Source organism: Chiloscyllium plagiosum, unplaced genomic scaffold (genome assembly GCF_037043375.1).
Source record: "Chiloscyllium plagiosum isolate Xiang-an unplaced genomic scaffold, Cpla_swu_hap1 HiC_scaffold_3, whole genome shotgun sequence".
Taxonomy (NCBI): Eukaryota; Metazoa; Chordata; class Chondrichthyes; order Orectolobiformes; family Hemiscylliidae; genus Chiloscyllium; species Chiloscyllium plagiosum.
The window spans coordinates 84,857,602-84,877,446 of record NW_028270141.1 but is presented as its reverse complement, the minus strand read 5'-3'; the positions used below and the strand labels follow the sequence as shown (position 1 = coordinate 84,877,446).

The window sequence follows — 19,845 nt, the reverse complement described above, 5'->3', positions numbered from 1 at the left end:
CTATCCATCCCTGAGCTATATTTCTGTAATGCTATGATGGATTGTAATGCCCAGTCCTATGTTCCTAACTATGCCCTGAGTTCATCTGCCTTCCCTGTTAGGGCCCTTGCATTGAAATAAATGCAGTTTAATTTATTAGTCCTACCTTGTCCCTGCCTGCCCTGACTGTTTGACTCGCTTCTGTTCTCAACTGTACCAGTCTCAGATTAGTGTCTTTCCTCACCATCTCCCTGGGCCCCACCTCCCTGTCTGCCCTGACTGTTGGACTTGCTTCTGTTCTCAACTGTACCAGTCTCAGATCAATCTCTTCCTTCAGTATGTCCCCTTCAGAATCTCAACCTTTTCCCTTCCTATGTCATTGTTTCCAATGTGGACAATGACCTCTTGCTGGCCCCTCTCCCCCTTGAGAACATTCTGCGCCCTCTCTGAGACGTCCTTGATCCAGGCACCAGGGAAGCAACACCATTCTGATTTTTTGCTGCTGGCCACAGAAACGTTTTCTGTACCTTGGACTGGAGAGTCCCCCAACACAATCGATCGTTTGGAACCCGACATACCCCTCATTGCATTAGAGCCAGTCTCGATACCAGAAACATGGCTGTTCCTGCTATGTTCCCCTGTGAATCCATCATCCTCTACACTTACCAAAACAGCATACCTGTTTGAAATGGGATAGCCACAGAAGACTCCTGCACTACCTGCCTACCTCTCTTACCTTTCCTGGAGTTAACCCGTCTATGTGACTGTATCTGCGACTTTTCCCCCTTCCTATAACTGCCATCCATCACATTCTCTTGCTCTTGTACATTCCTCATTGCCTCTAACTGTCTCTCCAACCGATCCATTGGATCTGATAGGATTCGCAACAAAGGCATTTATTGTAGATATAATCCTCAGTAACCCGTAAACTCTCCCTAAACTCCCACATCTGACAAGAACAGCATATCACTCTAAAAAGGCCATTTTTGCTTCTTTCAGTCTACAGACCCAGAAAATAGCACTGTCTTATTTCTCTACAAAACACTGCTCCAGGTTAAGTTAATACTTTAAATGACTGACATGGGGCATGTCATAGAGTCATAGTCATAGAGATGTACAGCATGGAAACAGACCATTCGGTCCAATCCATCCATGCCGACCAGATATCCCAACCCAATCTAGTCCCACCTGCCAGCACCTGGCCCATATCCCTCCAAACCCTTCCTATTCATACACCCATCCAAATGCGTCTTAAATGTTGCAACTGTACCAGCCTCCACCACTTCCTTTGGCAGTTCATTTCATACACGTACCACCCTCTGTGTGAAAAGGTTTCCCCTTAGGTCTCTTTTATATCTTTCCCCTCTCACTCTAAACCTATGCCCTCTAATTCTGGACTCCCCGACCCCAGGGAAAAGACTTTGTCTATTTATCCTATCCATGCCCCTCATGATTTTGTAAACCTCTATAAGGTCACCCCTCAGCCTCTGATGCTTATGGCTTCTCTCCTGCGTGGACCTGTTGGTGTGTCTGCGGATGGCCCACATGACAGAATCTCTTCCCACACACTGAGTAGGTGAAAGACCTCCCCAGTGTGGACCCGCTGGTGGGTCAGCAAGCCAGAAGAGTCAATGAATCCCTTCCCGCACTGACAGCAGGTGAACGGCCTCTCCCCCGTGTAGACCCATTTGTGGATCAGCAGTGTAGATAAATAAGCGAACCCCTTCCCGCATACCGAGCATGTGAATAGCCTCTCCCCGGTGTGGACACTCTTGTGGATCAGCAGTGCAGACGACTGAACAAATCCCTTCCCGCACATGGGGCAGGTGAACAGCTTTTCTCCCGCTGGTGCTTCTGCAGATGGCCCATCTAACTGAATGCCTGCCTGCACACAAAGCAAACGAACGGCCTCTCCCTTGTGTGAACGCGTCTGTGGGTTTCCAGCACCGATGTGGAAGGGAATCATTTCCCACTGTCCCCACATTTCCGTGGTTTCCCAATGGGGGCAGCTTTCCTTGTGTTGCTCTGAGTTTGAAATTACAAAAAAACGGGTACGTAATTTCTCCCCACCGTGACTGGTGTCAGTTTGATTCACCCAAGCTGAGTAAACAGTTTGAAGCACCTTTCACAGATTACGCACTGAATCTCCCTCACTCGGATGTCTCAGTATTCTTCCTGCCACACCAGTGTCCAAAATCTCTCAAGCAAACAAAAGCAAACATTTCTTCTCAATTTGAATGGCTGCTGATTTTCATGTCACAATGAATCAAATGGCTCTGTCAGAAGTTGGTGTATCATGTGCTTTCAGATTTCTTTCTGCATGTCTTCAGTTGTTTGCACAGAGGAAGGAAGTTGCGGTCCAGGGTGAAACTCGATCTTCATTCAGAGAGAGAGAGAGAGAGGAGCAGCAATTTCTGAAGCTCATGGCGAATAGTGCCACTAGGTGGCACGGTGGCTCAGTGGTTAGCAGTGCTGCCTCACAGCACCAGGGATCTGGGTTCGATTCCAGCCTTGGGCGACTGTCTGTGTGGAGTTTGCACATTCTCCCCATGTCTGCGTGGGTAAACTCAGGGTGCTCTGATTTCCTCCCACAGTCCAAAGATGTGCAGGTTACGTGAATTGGCCATGTTAAATTGCCTATAGTGTTAGGTGCATTAGTCACAGGGGAATGGGTCTGGGTGGGTTATTCTTCAGAGGGTCGGTGTGGACTTGTTGGGCTGAAGGGCCTGTTTCCATACTGTAGGGAATTTAATCTAATACTTATGGCTTATATTTCTAAGTTTAATCAAGAGACATATCTCAATATAACATATAATCAAGAAAGAATCCACTCTGTTCACTACAGCAGACTTACTGTAAGGCCACACTTAAAAAAAATCATTTATCTGTCTCTGTGCTGTGACCTCTCCCAAACAGGTTCCTCCAAGGTTAGTTGTGAATTTCACTGTTTGTTAGTTTTCTCAGACACACTCCGATGTGTTCAGTCCCTTATCTTAAATCTCTGACCCATGATAATTGATCCCTCAATCAAGGTGAAAAATTTCTTCCTGTTTATCCTATCTATGTATCTCATCATTTTATACATCTCAGTCATGTCTCCTCTCAGTCTCCTCTGCTCTAAGGCAAACAACACCTGTTTGACCAATTCCAGCCCAGGCAATATCCTGGTAAATCTCCTCTGCACCCTCTCCAGTGCTATCATGTCCCTCTTATAATGTAAATAAAGTTGACTTGTAGACAAGTGCTCTCGAGAAGAGAAGTATATAGTGAAATGAGATTACTTTCCAGAATGAGTCAATAATGATCTCAAACCAAAAATATTGGGTTAAATCCTGAAGAGGTTACATAACCTGAGTCTGTTTAAACTCAGGTATATAACAGTTGAGGAAACATCTCCAGTCTAGGAGTTAAGGTCACGGTTAAACATATCAAGATGTTAGACACATGGACACTGTATGAGTGTGTTTTTGAGTACTTTACCAGGGATTTGTTTTGGGTATTATACAAAAGCTGTTTTCTTTCTCTTTTTGATTTATAAATAAATGCTTTGAGATTAATTAGATTATACATTTACTCTGTTTAAAAATCTTTGAACTTGTGTTTTAAGAAGATAGTTTAGCTTATTTTGTTTTATTGTAATTTCTCTTTTTGATAAGCTTCTGTTTTCTTGTTAAAGCAAAATCTGCAACATTGCGTATGTATGTTTCAGTGAGTGACCACTTTATAAAAACCAAGACAAAACAAAATCTGATATGTCAAGCCAGATTTCAATCTGAGGCCTGACTTGTCCAATAATAACATCAGCTGAGATCATAACAGAATGAATAGCAAATCATCTGTTTTTATTAGACTATAGTTGATGCATTGCGTCATCCATTTTGGTCATCCCACTGTAGGAATGTGACACCTCTTTATCTTCTTGATTCATCCCAAGCCACGATGACCAGCATTATGATTGCATTATCCTAGATGACCAATAGATATTCACATTTCACTCCCTTGGGACAAATCAATTCATTCTGAGCACAAGCAATAGGTTTCAGAACAGAATGCATTCTATAGGAAAATGTAGCCTGTTTAACAGGGAAATCTCTTCACAGAGTGCATTAGAGCAACCAATCTCTTATTCTTTAGATTCAGAATTAATTTTTTAAAAATCCACGAAAGACTGCAATCTATAGGCCTGAGACCTTGGTAGCATACTTCCAGGAAGCCTGCTTTCACAGTTAGAAATAGCCAGAAAGAAAGGGAGTGGAACACCAAGCAAACTAATTGATGAAAGTGACAGGCACAAGACAAATAAGTTGTTTGTTCCTCTGTTGATGAGGAAAGAAAAGTGACTGAGTGAAGTGAATTTACTTTTGACTGCTTTATTGTACATGAGCTGTTTGGGAAACCAGGCACCCTGCTAACTTACACCTGGCCTTATTTTGTTGTGAAAAGATGTAGAAAAGGTTCTAGGGTGAGATAATTTGGTTATGTGGATAGATTGGAAAAGTTGAAGTTGCTCCCCTTTGTGAGAAGTTTGGAAGTCTGTTCATTAAAAGTGTTCAGTATGGTGTCCACTTGTGGTTACCCCACTATAGGAAGGATGTTATTAAGCTAAAGAGGGTTCAGAAAGATTTACGAGGTGTTGCTGGCAATGGAAGGTTTTAAAATGAGGCTGGATAGGCTGGGACCTTTTTCACTGGAGCACAGGAATTTGAGGGGTGACTTTGTAGATATTTACAAAATGATGAGGGCTATAGTTAAGGTGAATGACAGGTGTTTTTTTCCCTAAGGTAAGGGATTTCAAAACTTGGTGTATTTTTAAGGTGAGAAGAGAAAGATTTAAAAAAAGACATGAGGGGCATTTTTTTGGCGCAGAGAGTGGTTGGTGTATGGGATGAACTTCCAGAGAAAGTGATGGATGCAGGTACAGTTGCAACATTTAAACGACATTTAGATAAATATATGACTAGAAGTACTTGGAGGAATGTGGGCCAAGTGCAGGCAGGTGAGTCTAATTTGTTTTGAGATTATAGCCAGCATGGACTGGTTGGACGAAAGGGCTGTTTCCATCCTGTATGACTCTATGACAATGAGATGGAGTAGATAGACAGACAGAAGCTGTTCCAGTTGGCAAATAATTTGAGAACCTGATGACCAGCTTTAAAATAATTGACAGAAGAGCTAAAGACACTATGAGGAAAGAATTTTTAAAGCTGTAAATGGGCTTCCTGTGAGTAAGCCAGAAGCAATCATAGCTTTCAAAAGTGAATTGGATAAGCATGTAAATTAATGAAATATTGGCAGGCTGGGAGAAATGGGTCTGGGAGTGGATCTGGGTAAATTATTCTTTCAGGGAGCCAACATAGACTGTGTAAGCCCATAATTATATTTATGGGTTTGCCTCGATATTTTCTGATCTAGAGCTGACCCTTCTGAATTATCTAATTGTATACCATTGAATATTCATCTGAAAGGATTAGTACTGAGGGGCAGTGCCTGAAGCACCACCCATTATGCTTATGTTATTAATCTTGTGGGTAGAACAACTTAGCATTTCAAAAGCGAGATCTAACATCTGGACCTACTCTGTAACAGGTTTCTGTAACAGTGTCTGACTATTGAAGTAATCTGTGACTAGTTGCTAATATTCAATAAACAGTATCATTTTAACTACAAGAGACCCTTCTAGTTAGACCAGAAATTAGTTTTCCTCTACCTCATGAGACCAAGCATTATATTGAGCGAGCATGCTTATGCCCTATACAGTGATGCAGCATGAGCACTATTTCAGGACTGTACATAGTTCCAGTCTGGATTCAGGGGTTGAGTTCTGGAGTGAGACTTGAACCCACAAACGTTTGCTAGCACCAAACTAAACCGACACCCATGGGCTGCATAAATTTAATGCTGATAGCCCATTAAATAGATGAATTATAACCACTCCATTAGCTTTTATTACGGATGTCATTGGAAAGGATACATGTTTAAATTTGGTTTCTATGTCCACCTTTAGGTACGATGGCTAAAGAAGACTTCCTGAGGGAGGCCCAAATAATGAAGAGGCTGAGACATCCAAAGTTAATCCAGCTGTATGCTGTCTGCACTGTAGAAGAACCAATTTACATTATTACTGAATTAATGAAAAATGGGAGCTTGCTTGACTACTTACACAGTAAGTATAATGACTTTCCACAATCAGCTCTGCTTTAGCTCATACCAAGAGAATTATAATAAAATGCAACAATATACAGCAATAATTTATCAAGTGGGTGAGATTGTGCAATTAGTTCCAAAAGGGAATAAACTATAGGAAATGAGCACTTTCCACCTGTTCCCTTGATATTTATCTGAGAGAGAGCCTATCCTGGTGGCTGTTCTGAAAGAGAAATGAGGTTGTATAATTTGTTTCCATTGTCACTAATACACCCCGAGGTGTTAACACTTTATTTGGTGACAAGAATAACTTTAAACTTTTTTGCAGTCGGTTGAAATGATATTGAAAACCTCTTTCCTGATGCTTTTAAAATGAATATAATGTAAATATTTCCATTAAGACACTAAAACCTATAGTCAGGGAAACTACAATTTACTTCTCTTTGTAGATGTCTCTAAATTGTTGAGACACGTCTATAGGTGATGATATAAGATGATTATAATGAAAGCAGCCTACATATTTTATACACAGTACCTACTCATCAATTGACAGCAGATTCTCGGAAAGTCTCTTAAAAACATGTGTATAACACTGAAAGTTACCTAATAGTGCAGCAAATTATGTGAATTAGTATTTAGTTTTAACCTCCTATCGAGTATACTATAATGTCCAGAATTGACCAGGATTTTGAATAATCATAACGCACAAATTATCTGACTTCTACATTCATGTTTGAAGCATTGCAGGTTTTCTTCCTCTCAATTTCTTTTAATGTTGTTAAGTGCTTGAAGTTACTGCTTCCTGAGTGAAATTGTATGATGACTTAGTGCTCAATTCAGGAAGCACTGATGTCTGGAACTGTCACACTGCAATATCATTTTAGAGTAGTGCGTGTTTCTGTAAATCACAGTACAAATTGCTTGATGACTGTTGAGTGGTTTCAAAAACAAAATGGCTGCTGTCCACAGATTACTTGGTAGAAAACCTAGCCATCACAGTTAATGCCTAACATCTATATGCAGTGAATATATGATTAGTATTGCCAATGTTGAAGATTTCAGGTTTAGCTCAGTTAGTGCCTTAAATCTCTCTACCTCTGTAACCACTACAGATCTATGAAAAACACACACTTAACATTAAAGACTACTTTTAACATAATAAAATATCCCAAAGTGCTTTATAGGTACAATATAAAGCAAATTAGATCCTGAGTCACGTAAAGCAGTGGAGGCCTAAGCAAAGATATAAACCTTTTTTTTATTCTCATAAAGAAAATCAATGAGATAGAGGGGCTTAGAGGTTGAGGGAGGGGAGTCCTTGGACGCCTCCATCGCCAGACCATAGCAACACGACGGCTAGAGGAAGAACGCCTCATCTTCCGCCTAGGAACCCTCCAACCAGAAGGGATGAACTCAGATTTCTCCAGTTTCCTCATTTCCCCTCCCCCCACCTTGTCTCAGTCCCAACCCTCGAACTCACCACCACCTTCCTAACCTGCAATCTGCTTCCTGACCTCTCCACCCCCACCCCCACTCTGGCCTATCACCCTCACCTTAACCTCCTTCCACCTATCGCATTTCCAATGCCCCTCCCCCAAGTCCCTCCTCCCTACCTTTTATCTTAGCCTGCTGGGCACACTCTCCTCATTCCTGAAGAAGGGCTCATGCCCAAAACGTCGATTCTCCTGCTCCTTGGATGCCGCCTTACCTACTGCGCTTTTCCAGCAACACATTTTCAGCTCTGATCTCCAGCATCTGCAGTCCTCACTTTCTCCGAGGAGGGAATTCAAGAAATTACAAACTTGGCAACTTAAAGCATGGCCACTATTGAAAAGGGAATTAAAATCAGGGATCTTCAAGAGGCCAAAATGAATTAAATGAGTGCAGACAACTTGGAGGACTGAAGGCAATTACAAAGGTAGGGAGGCGTGATAGAGAGAATTGAAAACAGGGATGAGACACTTAGAATCCTGCATTGCTCAACCAGGAACCATTATAGGTCAGAGAATCACAAATGTGACAAATGAACAGGGCATGTTGCATAGATGTACATATGTATCAGTAATTTGGGTTATCTTTAGATTACTGAATACGAGAGACCATCCAAAAGTATGTTGGACCTTTTTTATTCATTCAGGTGATGTGGGGTTTGCTGCTGAGCAAGCATTTAGTGCCTTTTCTTAATCTGTTGAGAAGGTCATGTCAAGTTCTCTTCTTGAACTGCTGCAGACCATTTAGTACAGGTGAACCCACAATGTAGTTAGGTCCAGGTTTTTGACTCAGCAGCAGTGAAGGAACAGTGATATATTTCCAAGACAGGATGGTGGATAGCATGGAGGGGAACTTGCGCGTCATGGTATTCCTATGTATCTGCTGCCCTCATCCTTCTAGTGGTCGGTTTGGAAGGTATTGACTAAGGAGCTTTTGGCAAATTTCTGCAGTGCATTTTGTAGATGGTGAACACTGCTGCTATTGTGCATTGAGGTGGAGACAGAGAGAGTGAATATTTATAAATGAGTGTGCCACTTTGTCTAATGGAAGTAAGCTTTTTAATTGTTATTGAATCTGTACTCACCCAATGGAGCATAATCCATCAACTCCTGATTTGTTCTTTTTCGATGGTGGATAGGCTTTGGAGAATTAGGTGATGGGTTTCGAGCCATTAACCTGCTCTTTAACTACAGTATTTACCTGGTTCATTCAGTTCAGTTTCTGGCAAGCCCAGGATGTTGATGGTAGGGGATTCAGCGATGCTAAGGTCATTGAATATCAAGTTGTGCTTGTTGGAAATGTTTATTTTCTGGCATTTGTGTATCGCAAATGTTACTTGACACCTGTCATCCCAAGTCTGGATGTTGTCCAGTCCTTGCTGTGTTTGGCACAGACTGCTTCATTATCTGAGCAGTCACAAATGGTGTTGAAGATTGTGCAGTCATCCCTATTCTGACCTTACAGTGGAGGAGAGAGCTTTGATGATGCTGACCTCCTCCAGTAACCAGCAGCACCTTCCTTTGTGACAGGTATCTCTGCAACCAGTGGAGAGATTTCTCTATTCCTATCGACTCCAGTTTTGCTAGGTCTCTTTGATGCCACACTCAAGTCAAATGTAACCTTGATGTCAAGGGCAGTCAGTCTCATCTCACCTCTGGAATTCAGCTCTTTTGTTCATTGCTGAACCAAGGCTGTAGTGCTGTCAGGAGCTCAGCAGTCCTGGCGGATCCCAAACTGAGTATCAGTGAGCAAGTTATTGTGAAGCAAATGCTGCCTGATCATACTGTTGACAACCTCTTCCATCACTTTACTGATAATTGAGAGTGGATTGAGGGAACAAGCTAGGACGGCTTTCTTCTACATTTTGTGTACAACACATATCTGAGCATCTTTCCATATCATCGGGCAGATGCCAATATTCGAGCTGTACTGGAACAGATTAACTGGGGATGCAGCACACACCTTCAGTAGTATTGCCAGAATATTATCAGGGCCAATAACATTTTGCAGTATTCAGTATCTTCAGCCTTTATAGATATCATGAGGAGTGAACTGAATTGGCTGAAATCTGTGCTTTGGGAAACATCTGGATGAGGCCAAGATGTATCATCCACTCAGCACTTCTGGTTGAAGATTGTTGCGAATGCTTCAGCTTTACTCTTTGCACTAATGTGCTGAGCACCTTCATCGTTGAGGAAGGAAAGATTTGTGGAGACACCTCTTCTGGTGAGCAGTTTAATTGTCCACCACCATTCATAACAAAGACGTGGCAGGACTGCAGAGCTTATGTTGGCCCTTTTTTTAAGGGGTTAGCGTAAAAGAGTGGGATAGTCTTACTGTAACTACAAGGTGAGACCACACTTGCAGTACTGTGAACGGTCTTGGTCCCCCTTATGGAAGAAAGTAAATTATTTCATTGGAGGCAGTTCAGATAAGGTTCACTAGGGTGATCCTCAGTTTGGAGACATTGTCGTGTGAGCAAAAGTTAAACAGGTTAGGACTCTATGCATTAAAACTTAGAAGAAAGAAAAGTGATCTCATTGACATATATATGATTTGTAAGGGGTTTGACAGAGTAAGTATTGAGAGCATGTTTCCTTTGATGGGAGAGTCTAAGACGAGAGGAGGTTTTAGACTAAAGAGGTGCCAATTTAAAACTGAGATGGGGAGGAATTTCTTCTCTCAGAGGGTTGAGAGTCTTTGGAATTCCTTGCCACAGAGAGTTGTGGGAATCCTTATATATATTTAAAGCTGGCTGAGATAGCCAATTGGAGAATCAAGGGTTATGATGAAAGGGCAGGAAAGTGAGCATGAGGAAAAAAGCGTCAGATCAGCCATGATCCTATTGAATCCTTGAGAGACCAAATGGCCTACTCCTGCTCATATCTTTTCTCGTCTTATTTATATCTGATCCATTGGTATGGATCATGCGTGTCATAGAGTCATAGAGATGTACAGCATGGAAACAGACCCTTCAGCGCTAATTTTGCTATTTAGTTGTAGCTTCAGGTTGACATCTCATTTTTGTACCTGCTTGCTGGTGCTCCCAACCTACTCTCCTGCACTCAGCATTGAACCAAGTTGGTTGGTTTGCATGACATGCTGTGCAGATTGTGTTTGAATATAATTGTTGGTCCACAGTAACTTTTTTGGGATGTTCATTATAGACTTGCAAGATCTATCCAACATCTGTCCCATCAATGGTAGTGCCACACAACACAATAGAGGGTATCCTTAATGTAAAGGTAAGACCTTGTCTCCACAAGGCCAATGCAGCGGTCACTCCTACTGATGCTGCCATAGACAGATGCATGTACAGTATGCAGATTAGTAAGGTTGAAGTTGAGTACAGTTTTGCTCTTGTTTGTTCACTACCACGCGTGTGATAAAATTTCATCAGGTCTGTATGTGAAGGAACAGCGCCATCATATCAGATTTGTTTTTAGGCCGTAGGTCGAATAGATCATTATGATCTGGTAAACTAATATATTTAAGAAGTCCTGATGGAGTATGCTACATTAATTAAAGTATTTCATATATACTTAACCTTCAAGAAAATTAATGATAAAACAGGCAAGATTTAATACATGATATCAGCATTTCACAGAATTATAAGACACTTTTTTAATGGATTTATATCAGTCCATAGAATGTTGCAGGTGCAGACCTTTTAAGGAATTATCAATTAGAAATCATTTTGTAGTTGCTGGGAGGGATGAGAAGTTCCAGACTTTCTTCAATCCAGGGAAGATATCATTGTGGACTTCAGTTCATTTCTCATGCAGAAGTCAGACCTGCAAATTTGCCAGCACTGTAAGGAAACATCAGGGATTCATCTGATTCATTAGAATGGATAGGCCCAAAATCACATTGTCACACTCACAGAAGCCCATCAAAGTGTAGAGATCAACCTCGTCGACTATATTAGGTTGTACAAGAGGTGGATCCAAACAGTGAAGCCAAGTATGTGAAGCCAAACACGATCAATGTTACCACTTAAGACACTTTCGAAAATATCATAAGTTAACAGCATGCAAAGAAAAGGTCCTGAAAAAGGAACCTAATTTTGAGATTTGGAACAATATTTCAACTGGACACGGCAACAGCTGTTTCAGTATTAGCAGGTTGCCTTGGTTGAAGTTTGTCAGAGTCAGAATAGAAACCGTACTTCCAGGAGGCATAAATCTTCAGATGCATAGATAAATCATCTCAAAGCTTATTCATAGAAGATAAACTGTTGGTGAAACATAGTGTTTGAAGAATCAGAATATTATCAGTTTATAATTGCCAGAAGCTTAAATGGACTAGTCTTGTAAATACTGTGGCACCAAGAACGGGTCATATGCTGAGAATTTTGAGGCTAATGTCTTATATTCAGTCTCCTAATGCCTGTTCATCATCTACAAGGCAGAAATGTGGAATGTAATGGAATACTGTTCACTTGTCTGGATGAGTGCAGCTCCAACCACACTCAAGAAGTCACTATGTCACTGTGCAGCACTAAGCAGCCCTATCCACCTCCTTCAACTTTCTCTCCCTTTGCCACCAACACACAAAGAGAGCAGTGTGAACTGTCCCAATGAAGCACTGCAGAAATTCACGTCGACTCCCTCAAAAGCTCCTTATGAACCGATGGCCTTGAATTCCCAGAAGGACAAAGGTAGCAGATTTGTGGGAACACTATCACTTGCAACTACTCTCCCCAGCCAAGTACCATCTGATGTTGAAGTAAATAACAATTCCTTCACTGTCACTGGATCAAAGTCATTTTCCTTACTAAATTGTAGGTATCCCTGTATTCCAAGGACTGATGTAGTTCTAGAAGGCAGCTCACCATCACCTTCATCAGGGAAATTAAGGGTGGTCAATAAATACTAGTCAGATAGTGATACCCACATGCTAAGAATGACTAAAGAACATTAGACTTGAAAGCTATATTTGACAAGCTACTATATATAGATGTAAATAAATGGTATTATACATAAAGGTTTGAAGTCTCTTCCTCCATGAGAAGGGGCAAGTAGCTTCAGGGACCCTCTATGCACAGATGGCCACATACCAATATCTCAATTTACTGGTCACAGTATTGATTAAAGCACAAGATAACTCCAACAACTGCTGATTTGTCAGGATGGAAAGGCTTACTCTGAGGCCTGGGCTCTGTAAAAACTTGCATATTCATACTTCATTTTAAAACAGTCTTGTGCCTAAATTTCATCATTACAGAGAATATTAAATGTAATTGTGACAAAATATTTAGATTACCATGAAACTCAAAATGCAAAGTATGCCCCCAAAAGTGTCACGCTTAGGTCAATCAATGGCATTTATTTCTGATAACTTTGGGAAAGACTTAATACACAGTTTTATTTTGGGAATGTGATATTACATATTCCATTTAATCCATGTTGTAATCATACCTTGTGCAGTTTTCAAGATTAATTCTTAAATGTTTGTTGACATCATGCATTTGTAAAATTAATTTGTTGTTGTGCACTCCTTTGTTTTTCAATATACTAAATCTTCAATTTAGAAAAAAATGCCCATATGGATTGAAACAGTAAAATGGACTTGGCATCTGAGTTGGTTAATTTAAGTGATGGGATGGACAATCATCAGAATTTTGCATTTCAAAAACAAATTACTCATGATCTTCCTTATTCCAATATGAGAGAACTGAGAGTTTAACTGCTGTGCTGCAGGTAATGCTGGTAGAAGATGCAATGATGATGCCATCTCAGTTGGAGAGATTTGTTTTAAATAGGCTGGTGCCAAAATGTCTCCAAGTAACTTAGTCAGTAACTGATCAGTCTGACACTGACATATTAAGAATGTGGTAAAAACAATAACTGCAGATGCTGGAAACCAGATTCTGGATCAGTGGTGCTGGAAGAGCACAGCAATTCAGGCAGCATCCAACGAGCAGCGAAATCGACGTTTCGAGCAAAAGCCCTTCATCAGGAATAAAGGCAGAGAGCCTGAAGCATGGAGAGATAAGCTAGAGGAGGGTGGGGGTGGGGAGAAAGTAGCATAGAGTGCAATAGGTGAGTGGGGGAGGAGATGAAGGTGATAGGTCAGGGAGGAGAGGGTGGAGTGGATGGGTGGAAAAGGAGCTAGGCAGGTCGGACAAGTCCGGACAAGTCAAGGGGACAGTGCTGAGCTGGAAGTTTGAAAATAGGATGAGGTGGGGGAAGGGGAAATGAGGAAACTGTTGAAGTCCACATTGATGCCCTGGGGTTGAAGTGTTCCGAGGCGGAAGATGAGGCGTTCTTTCTCTAGGCGTCTGGTGGTGAGGGAGCGGCGGTGAAGGAGGCCCAGGACCTCCATGTCCTCGGCAGAGTGAGAGGGGGAGTTGAAATGTTGGGCCACGGGGCGGTTTGGTTGATTGGTGCGGGTGTCTCAGAGATGTTCCTTAAAGCGCTCTGCTAGGAGGCGCCCAGTCTCCCCAATGTAGAGGAGACCGCATCGGGAGCAACGGATACAATAAATGATATTAGTGGATGTGCAGGTAAAACTTTGATGGATGTGGAAGGCTCCTTTAGGGCCTTGGATAGAGGTGAGGGAGGAGGTGTGGGCACAGGTTTTACAGTTCCTGCGGTGGCAGGGGAAAGTGCCAGGATGGGAGGGTGGGTCATAGGGGGGCGTGGACCTGACCAGGTAGTCACGGAGGGAACGGTCTTTGCGGAAGGCGGAAAGGGGTGGGGAGGGAAATATATTCCTGGTGGTGGGGTCTTTTTGGAGGTGGCGGAAATGTCAGCGGATGATTTGGTTTATGTGAAGGTTTGTAGGGTGGAAGGTGAGCACCAGGGGCATTCTGTCCTTGTTACGGTTGGAGGGGTGGGGTCTGAGGGCGGAGGTGCGGGATGTGGACGAGATGCGTTGGAGGGCATTTTTAACCACGTGGGAAGGGAAATTGCAGTCTATAAAGAAGGAGGCCATCTGGTGTGTTCTATGGTGGAACTGGTCCTCCTGGGAGCAGATCCGACGGAGGCGGAGGAATTGGGAATACGGGATGGCATTTTTGCAAGAGATAGGGTGGGAAGAGGTGTAATCCAGGCAGCTGTGGGAGTCGGTGGATTTGTAAAAAATGTCAGTGTCAAGTCGGTCGTCACTAATGGAGATGGAGAGGTCCAGGAAGGGGAGGGATGTGTCAGAGATGGTCCAGGTAAATTTAAGGTCGGGGTGGAATGTGTTGGTGAAGTTGATGAATTCCACAACCTCCTCGCGGGAGCACGAGGTGGCGCCAATGCAGTCATCAATGTAGCGGAGGAAGAGGTGGGGAGTGGTGCCGGTGTAATTACGGAAGATCAACTGTTCTACGTAGCCAACAAATAGACAGGCATAGCTGGGGCCCATAAGTGTGCCCATGGCTACCCCTTTGGTCTGGAGGAAGTGGGAGGATTCAAAGGGGAAATTGTTAAGGGTGAGGACCAGTTCGGCCAAACGAATGAGAGTGTCGGTGGAAGGGTACTGTTGGAGACGTCTGGAGAGGAAACAACGGAGGACTTGGAGGCCCTGGTCATGGCGGATGGAGGTGTAGAGGGATTGGATATCCATGGTGAAGTTGAGGCGTTGGGGGCCGGGGAAATGGAAGTCTTGGAGGAGGTGGAGGGCGTGGGTGGTGTCCCGAACGTATGTGGGGACTTTCTGGACTGGGGGGATAGGACAGTGTCAAGGTAGATAGAGATGAGTTCAGTGGGGCAGGAGCATGCTGAGACAATGGGTCGGCCAGGGTGGTCAGGCTTGTGGATCTTGGGAAGGAGGTAGAACCGGGCAGTGCGGGCTTCCCGGACTATGAGGTTGGAAGCTGTGGGTGGGAGATCTCCTGAGGTGATGAGGTTCTGTATGGTCTGGGAGATGATGGTTTGGTGATGGGGGGTGGGGTCATGGTCGAGGGGGCAGTAGGAAGAGGTGTCCTCGAGTTGGCGTTTGGCTTCAGCGGTGTAGAGGTCAGTGCGCCAGACTACCACTGCGCCCCCTTTATCCGCTGGCTTAATGGTGAGGTTAGGATTAGAGCAGAGGGATTGAAGGGCTGCGCGTTGGAGTGGGGTCGACTGGTTGAGGCGGTTAATGTCCCGGCGGCAGTTGGAAATGAAGAGGTCGAGGGCAGGTAATATGCCAGCGTGGGGTGTCCAGGTGGATGGAGTGTGTTGGAGGTGGGCGAAGGGGTCCTCGGAAGGTGGGCGGGAGTCCTGATTGTGAAAGTAAGCTCGGAGGCGGAGGCGACGGAAGAAGTGTTCGATATCACGGCGTGTATTAAATTCATTGATGCGTGGACGGAGGGGGATGAAGGTGAGTCCTTTGCTGAGGACTGATCGTTCGTCCTCAGTGAGGGGGAGGTCTGCGGGGATGGTGAAAACTCGGCAGGGCTGGGAGCTGGGATCTGGTGTGGGTGTGGAGCTGGGAGTGGGGTCGGAGCCAGTACCTGGAGTGGGTGTGATGGTGGGGGGAATGGGGGTGGAGTCAGGAGCAGGGGTAGTGTTCCCCTCGGTGTTCTGGGGGGTGGGGATAGTGACAGTGGGGTCTGTGGGGGGGCATGTCAGCAGAATGCAGGTGAGTGGCGCTGGTGAGGGCGGAAGTGGTGGCAGACACGGCAGTAGGTGTGGCGGAAGTCACTGAGCGTGTGGCATCGGCGATGATGTGAGGGCTGGAAGTGGCTGTGGGAGTGGCCATGATGGGGGCGGAAGTGACATCATCAATCAGCGTGGGGGTGGTAGCTGCATTAGCCGCATGGCTAATGGCGTTTCCGAGGCCAGGGGAATCTTCTGGAATGTTTGAGGAGCGCTGGTTATGGAGGTGGGTAGATAAAAGTTTGTTGTACTTATAGTTTTTGATGTTTGAGATGGAATTGAAATACTGTTTGTTGAGAGTATGGATTCTCCTGAGGATGTAGTACAGAGTGGGTCCTTTGCAATTCTGAGAGAGTGTGGCCCTCAGCTGAGGCAGGGCAGACTGTAGAGAGGTTAGGTGCCGGCGCATTGCTGCAAGCGTGGAGCGGAGGATCTTGAAGGAGAACTGTTGCTGGTGTTTTTGAATCTGTAGTCTGTACTGTTTGTCCTGTTCGGGTCCGAACTCTGCTGGTTTAAAGGTGGTCCGGAGTCCGTGTGGGATGAGTTGGTTACGGAGGCATGCACTGAGGAAGCAAATGTGGCTGTAGTAGCGGGTTTGTTTCACGACATGGTTGAAGAGCTTCAGGGCAGAGGAAATGACCTGGGAATTGCAGTGGGAGAGGGACTCCCTGAGATTCTTGTAGACATAGGAGGAAAACTTCTTCAAGGCAGGCATCCTTGCAAGAGGATTCGCAGTAGGGTTAAAATCAGTGAGGTAAAAACAATAACTGCAGATGCTGGAAACCAGATTCTGGATCAGTGGTGCTGGAAGAGCACAGCAATTCAGGCAGCATCCAACGAGCAGCGAAATCGACATTTCGGGCAAAAGCCCTTCATCAGGAATATTAAGAATGTGGTTATGCTAAATGTTCCGAGCTCATCTGTACTGTTCTGTGATAATTTACATGGCATTGATGATAAATATGTATTTTATTCATCAGTTATGACTGATGCTAAATTAACTTTCAACTGGTGCTCAACAAAACAGTGCAAAAGTCTGGAAATTGTAAAGTGATTGGGATATGTGTGCCATAAAATGGATACCACAACTTCAATGTGTTACTACATGTAAATAATTCTGGACACCAAATGTAAAACTCTTCTTTCATTTTTGGTTTAGCAAAATAAATATTCTGAATTCGAGCAAAGCCTGTGGGTTGATTTTCATGTTAAGTAAATCTTGTACTGAAGTTTACTGCTGTCATTTCTGCTTCAGTTAGGCTTCAGCTTTATGTCCATTAGTTCTATTTTGAGAGCTTACAAGCTTTAGGATAATGGAAATAGCTTCTGAAATTTAACATATGCAACACATATTCATTTCAACAGAAAACCAGGGGATGACTTTGACCATAAATGATCTGCTAGAAATGTCAGCACAGGTGGCTTCAGGCATGGCGTATCTGGAAGCTCAGAATTACATCCATCGGGATTTAGCTGCAAGGAATGTGCTGGTTGGAGAAAATAACATCTGTAAAGTTGCTGATTTTGGACTTGCTCGAGTTTTTATGGTATGACTAATGATTGTTTTCCATTTGTATAATTTTATCTTAAAGAAGAGACATAGCCTGTTGTAAATTTTAGTTACCAAAGTGCTTCCTGAATAAAAATAGTGGGATGTTTATCACAAGGAAAGCTGTGATCAAGATGAAAGATCATTTAGTTAGAATAATATGAGATAACAATACATCCATGACCTTTATACACATTTTGGCAAAATGTGAAGTGATAAAATATGACAAATTGTGTTAAAATCAAAGTCATTACAGTATTTTGCTTTGATTTAGTTTTGACATTAGTTAGTTGGCTGCTTTTGCTTCTGAATAGTAAATGCGACATTTATTTTGGTATCCTTATTTACTGGCAATTACTGAGTTTCTAAACTTTGTTTTGGCATGTTCACTTGACCAAGTAGGGTTGATTAGCTGCATTGGCTGGTTGCCCAAGTGTGATGTTATGCCAAAGGAGCACACTCAATTCCTGTACAGGCTGTGATCATTCATGGAAGCCTATCTTCTCACCTTACTCAGGCATTTGGAATGCTGCCACTCACACTATAGAGAAACAATTGTTTCTCTCTCTTCTGCGAGAGGTGTGTATGATCCTTTGAAAGCTATGACTAATTACCTTTCCTTTCCCACAATGGCTGTGATGCAGTTTAGTAATGGCTTGAAGCAGATTAAAGCATTGTCCAGAGTCAGTTTTGTAATGTCTCTCTGGCCGAAAAGCATAAATTGTTACAATCAGGTTCGGAAAGATCCGCTTCCTGTTCAGACAAGGAAGTGAAAAGCCTTCCACTATTTTTAATCTCCTCTCCTTCAGTCCAACAATACATATTAAATTCATTTTTAAGCAAGAAGCTACCACACCTAAGTAAATATAAGCAAAATACTGCACATGTTGGAGATCTGAAAACAAAACAGTGCTGAAGAACTCAGATGCTACCAGACCTGCTGAGTTTCTTCAGCAGTTTCTGGTTTTCTGTGTTTCAGATCGCCAACATCCACAGTTCTTGTTTATAAACCCAGTAGCTCTGGCAGCAACCGTGGAGAGAGAAACAGAGTAAAACTTTTGAGTCTGGTCTTCAGAAGTGAAGAAAGCTGGAAAAGTCATGGGTTTTGTGCAGTGTTAAAGGAAAGGAAGGGGCAAGTGGAACAAAAGGGCTGCTCCGGGAAAGGTTAAAGGAGATTGGAGATCCAAGATGTCATGGAACAAAGGTCATAGTAATGGTGAAGAGATCTCAAGTAGCTTGGCATACTAAATTGACATGGTACTTTCATGCGCACATTTATGACCTGTACATGCTGAAGGGCTCCAGAGAAACCCAATGCAAGCTGGAGGAACAGCACTTTATTTTTTACTTAAGCACTTTATGGCCTTCAGGACTCAAGATTGGCTCAGCAACATCAGAGCATGAACTCTATTTGCCATTTTAAAATCTTCCTCCTTCTTCTTCCCCTCCTTTCCTATGTCTATATCTTACTATTTATGATTTTGCTTTCAGGTAGAATTCATTTTGTTCTGTTATTAGCACTTATTGTGGATCTATTCCGAGTTATCTTCATAGGTGTTACCTAGTTCCTTTGGCTTTTGTTCTGTGGCACCTTGAATCTTCCTTAACCTTGCCCTCACCTGCAATTCTGTACTTCCTCCTTATCCTTTTCGATGCCATGAAGCCAGTAATGTTTCCACCTATTTTCAGTTCAGAAGAAGAGTCATAATTGCTCAAAATGTTAACTCTGTTTCTCCCTCCAGATATGTTGCTAGATGTGCTGAGATTCCTCAGCACTTCATTTAATTGAAACTAAATAAAAATAATGTTAACTAGATCAGAAATGATGGGGACCCAATTTCGGAGTTTTTCTTAAGTGAATAAAAGAGGAGTTTTATTATCTAGCAACCCTGAGAAAGTATAATAAGATGTGACATCTAATACACAGGTCACAAGCCAAAACTGTCAAAGGATGGGTAAAGAAGGCTGTTGAAACAGATAGAAAGATACAGGCAGATGTAGTTTGAAGTTTTTTTGAGTTCTTGGGTTACAAGATTGAAATGTGAGTCACAACTGTTTTGCTGTTGTTGTCTGTCCTTCAAAGTTGTGAAGCTTGCAGATAACTTTGAATTC

General features: G+C 43.0%; 1 protein-coding gene across 1 annotated transcript in view; it reads left to right on the top strand.

The window, feature by feature from the left end:
- Positions 1–19,845, top strand: part of frk (fyn-related Src family tyrosine kinase) — a 115,473-nt gene that overhangs the window by 90,509 nt on the left and 5,119 nt on the right. Inside the window, exons 5-6 of the mRNA XM_043684759.2 lie at positions 5,984–6,142; positions 17,550–17,731. Of these exons, the coding sequence (XP_043540694.2) occupies positions 5,984–6,142; positions 17,550–17,731 (341 nt within the window). The remainder of the gene's footprint in view (positions 1–5,983; positions 6,143–17,549; positions 17,732–19,845) is intronic.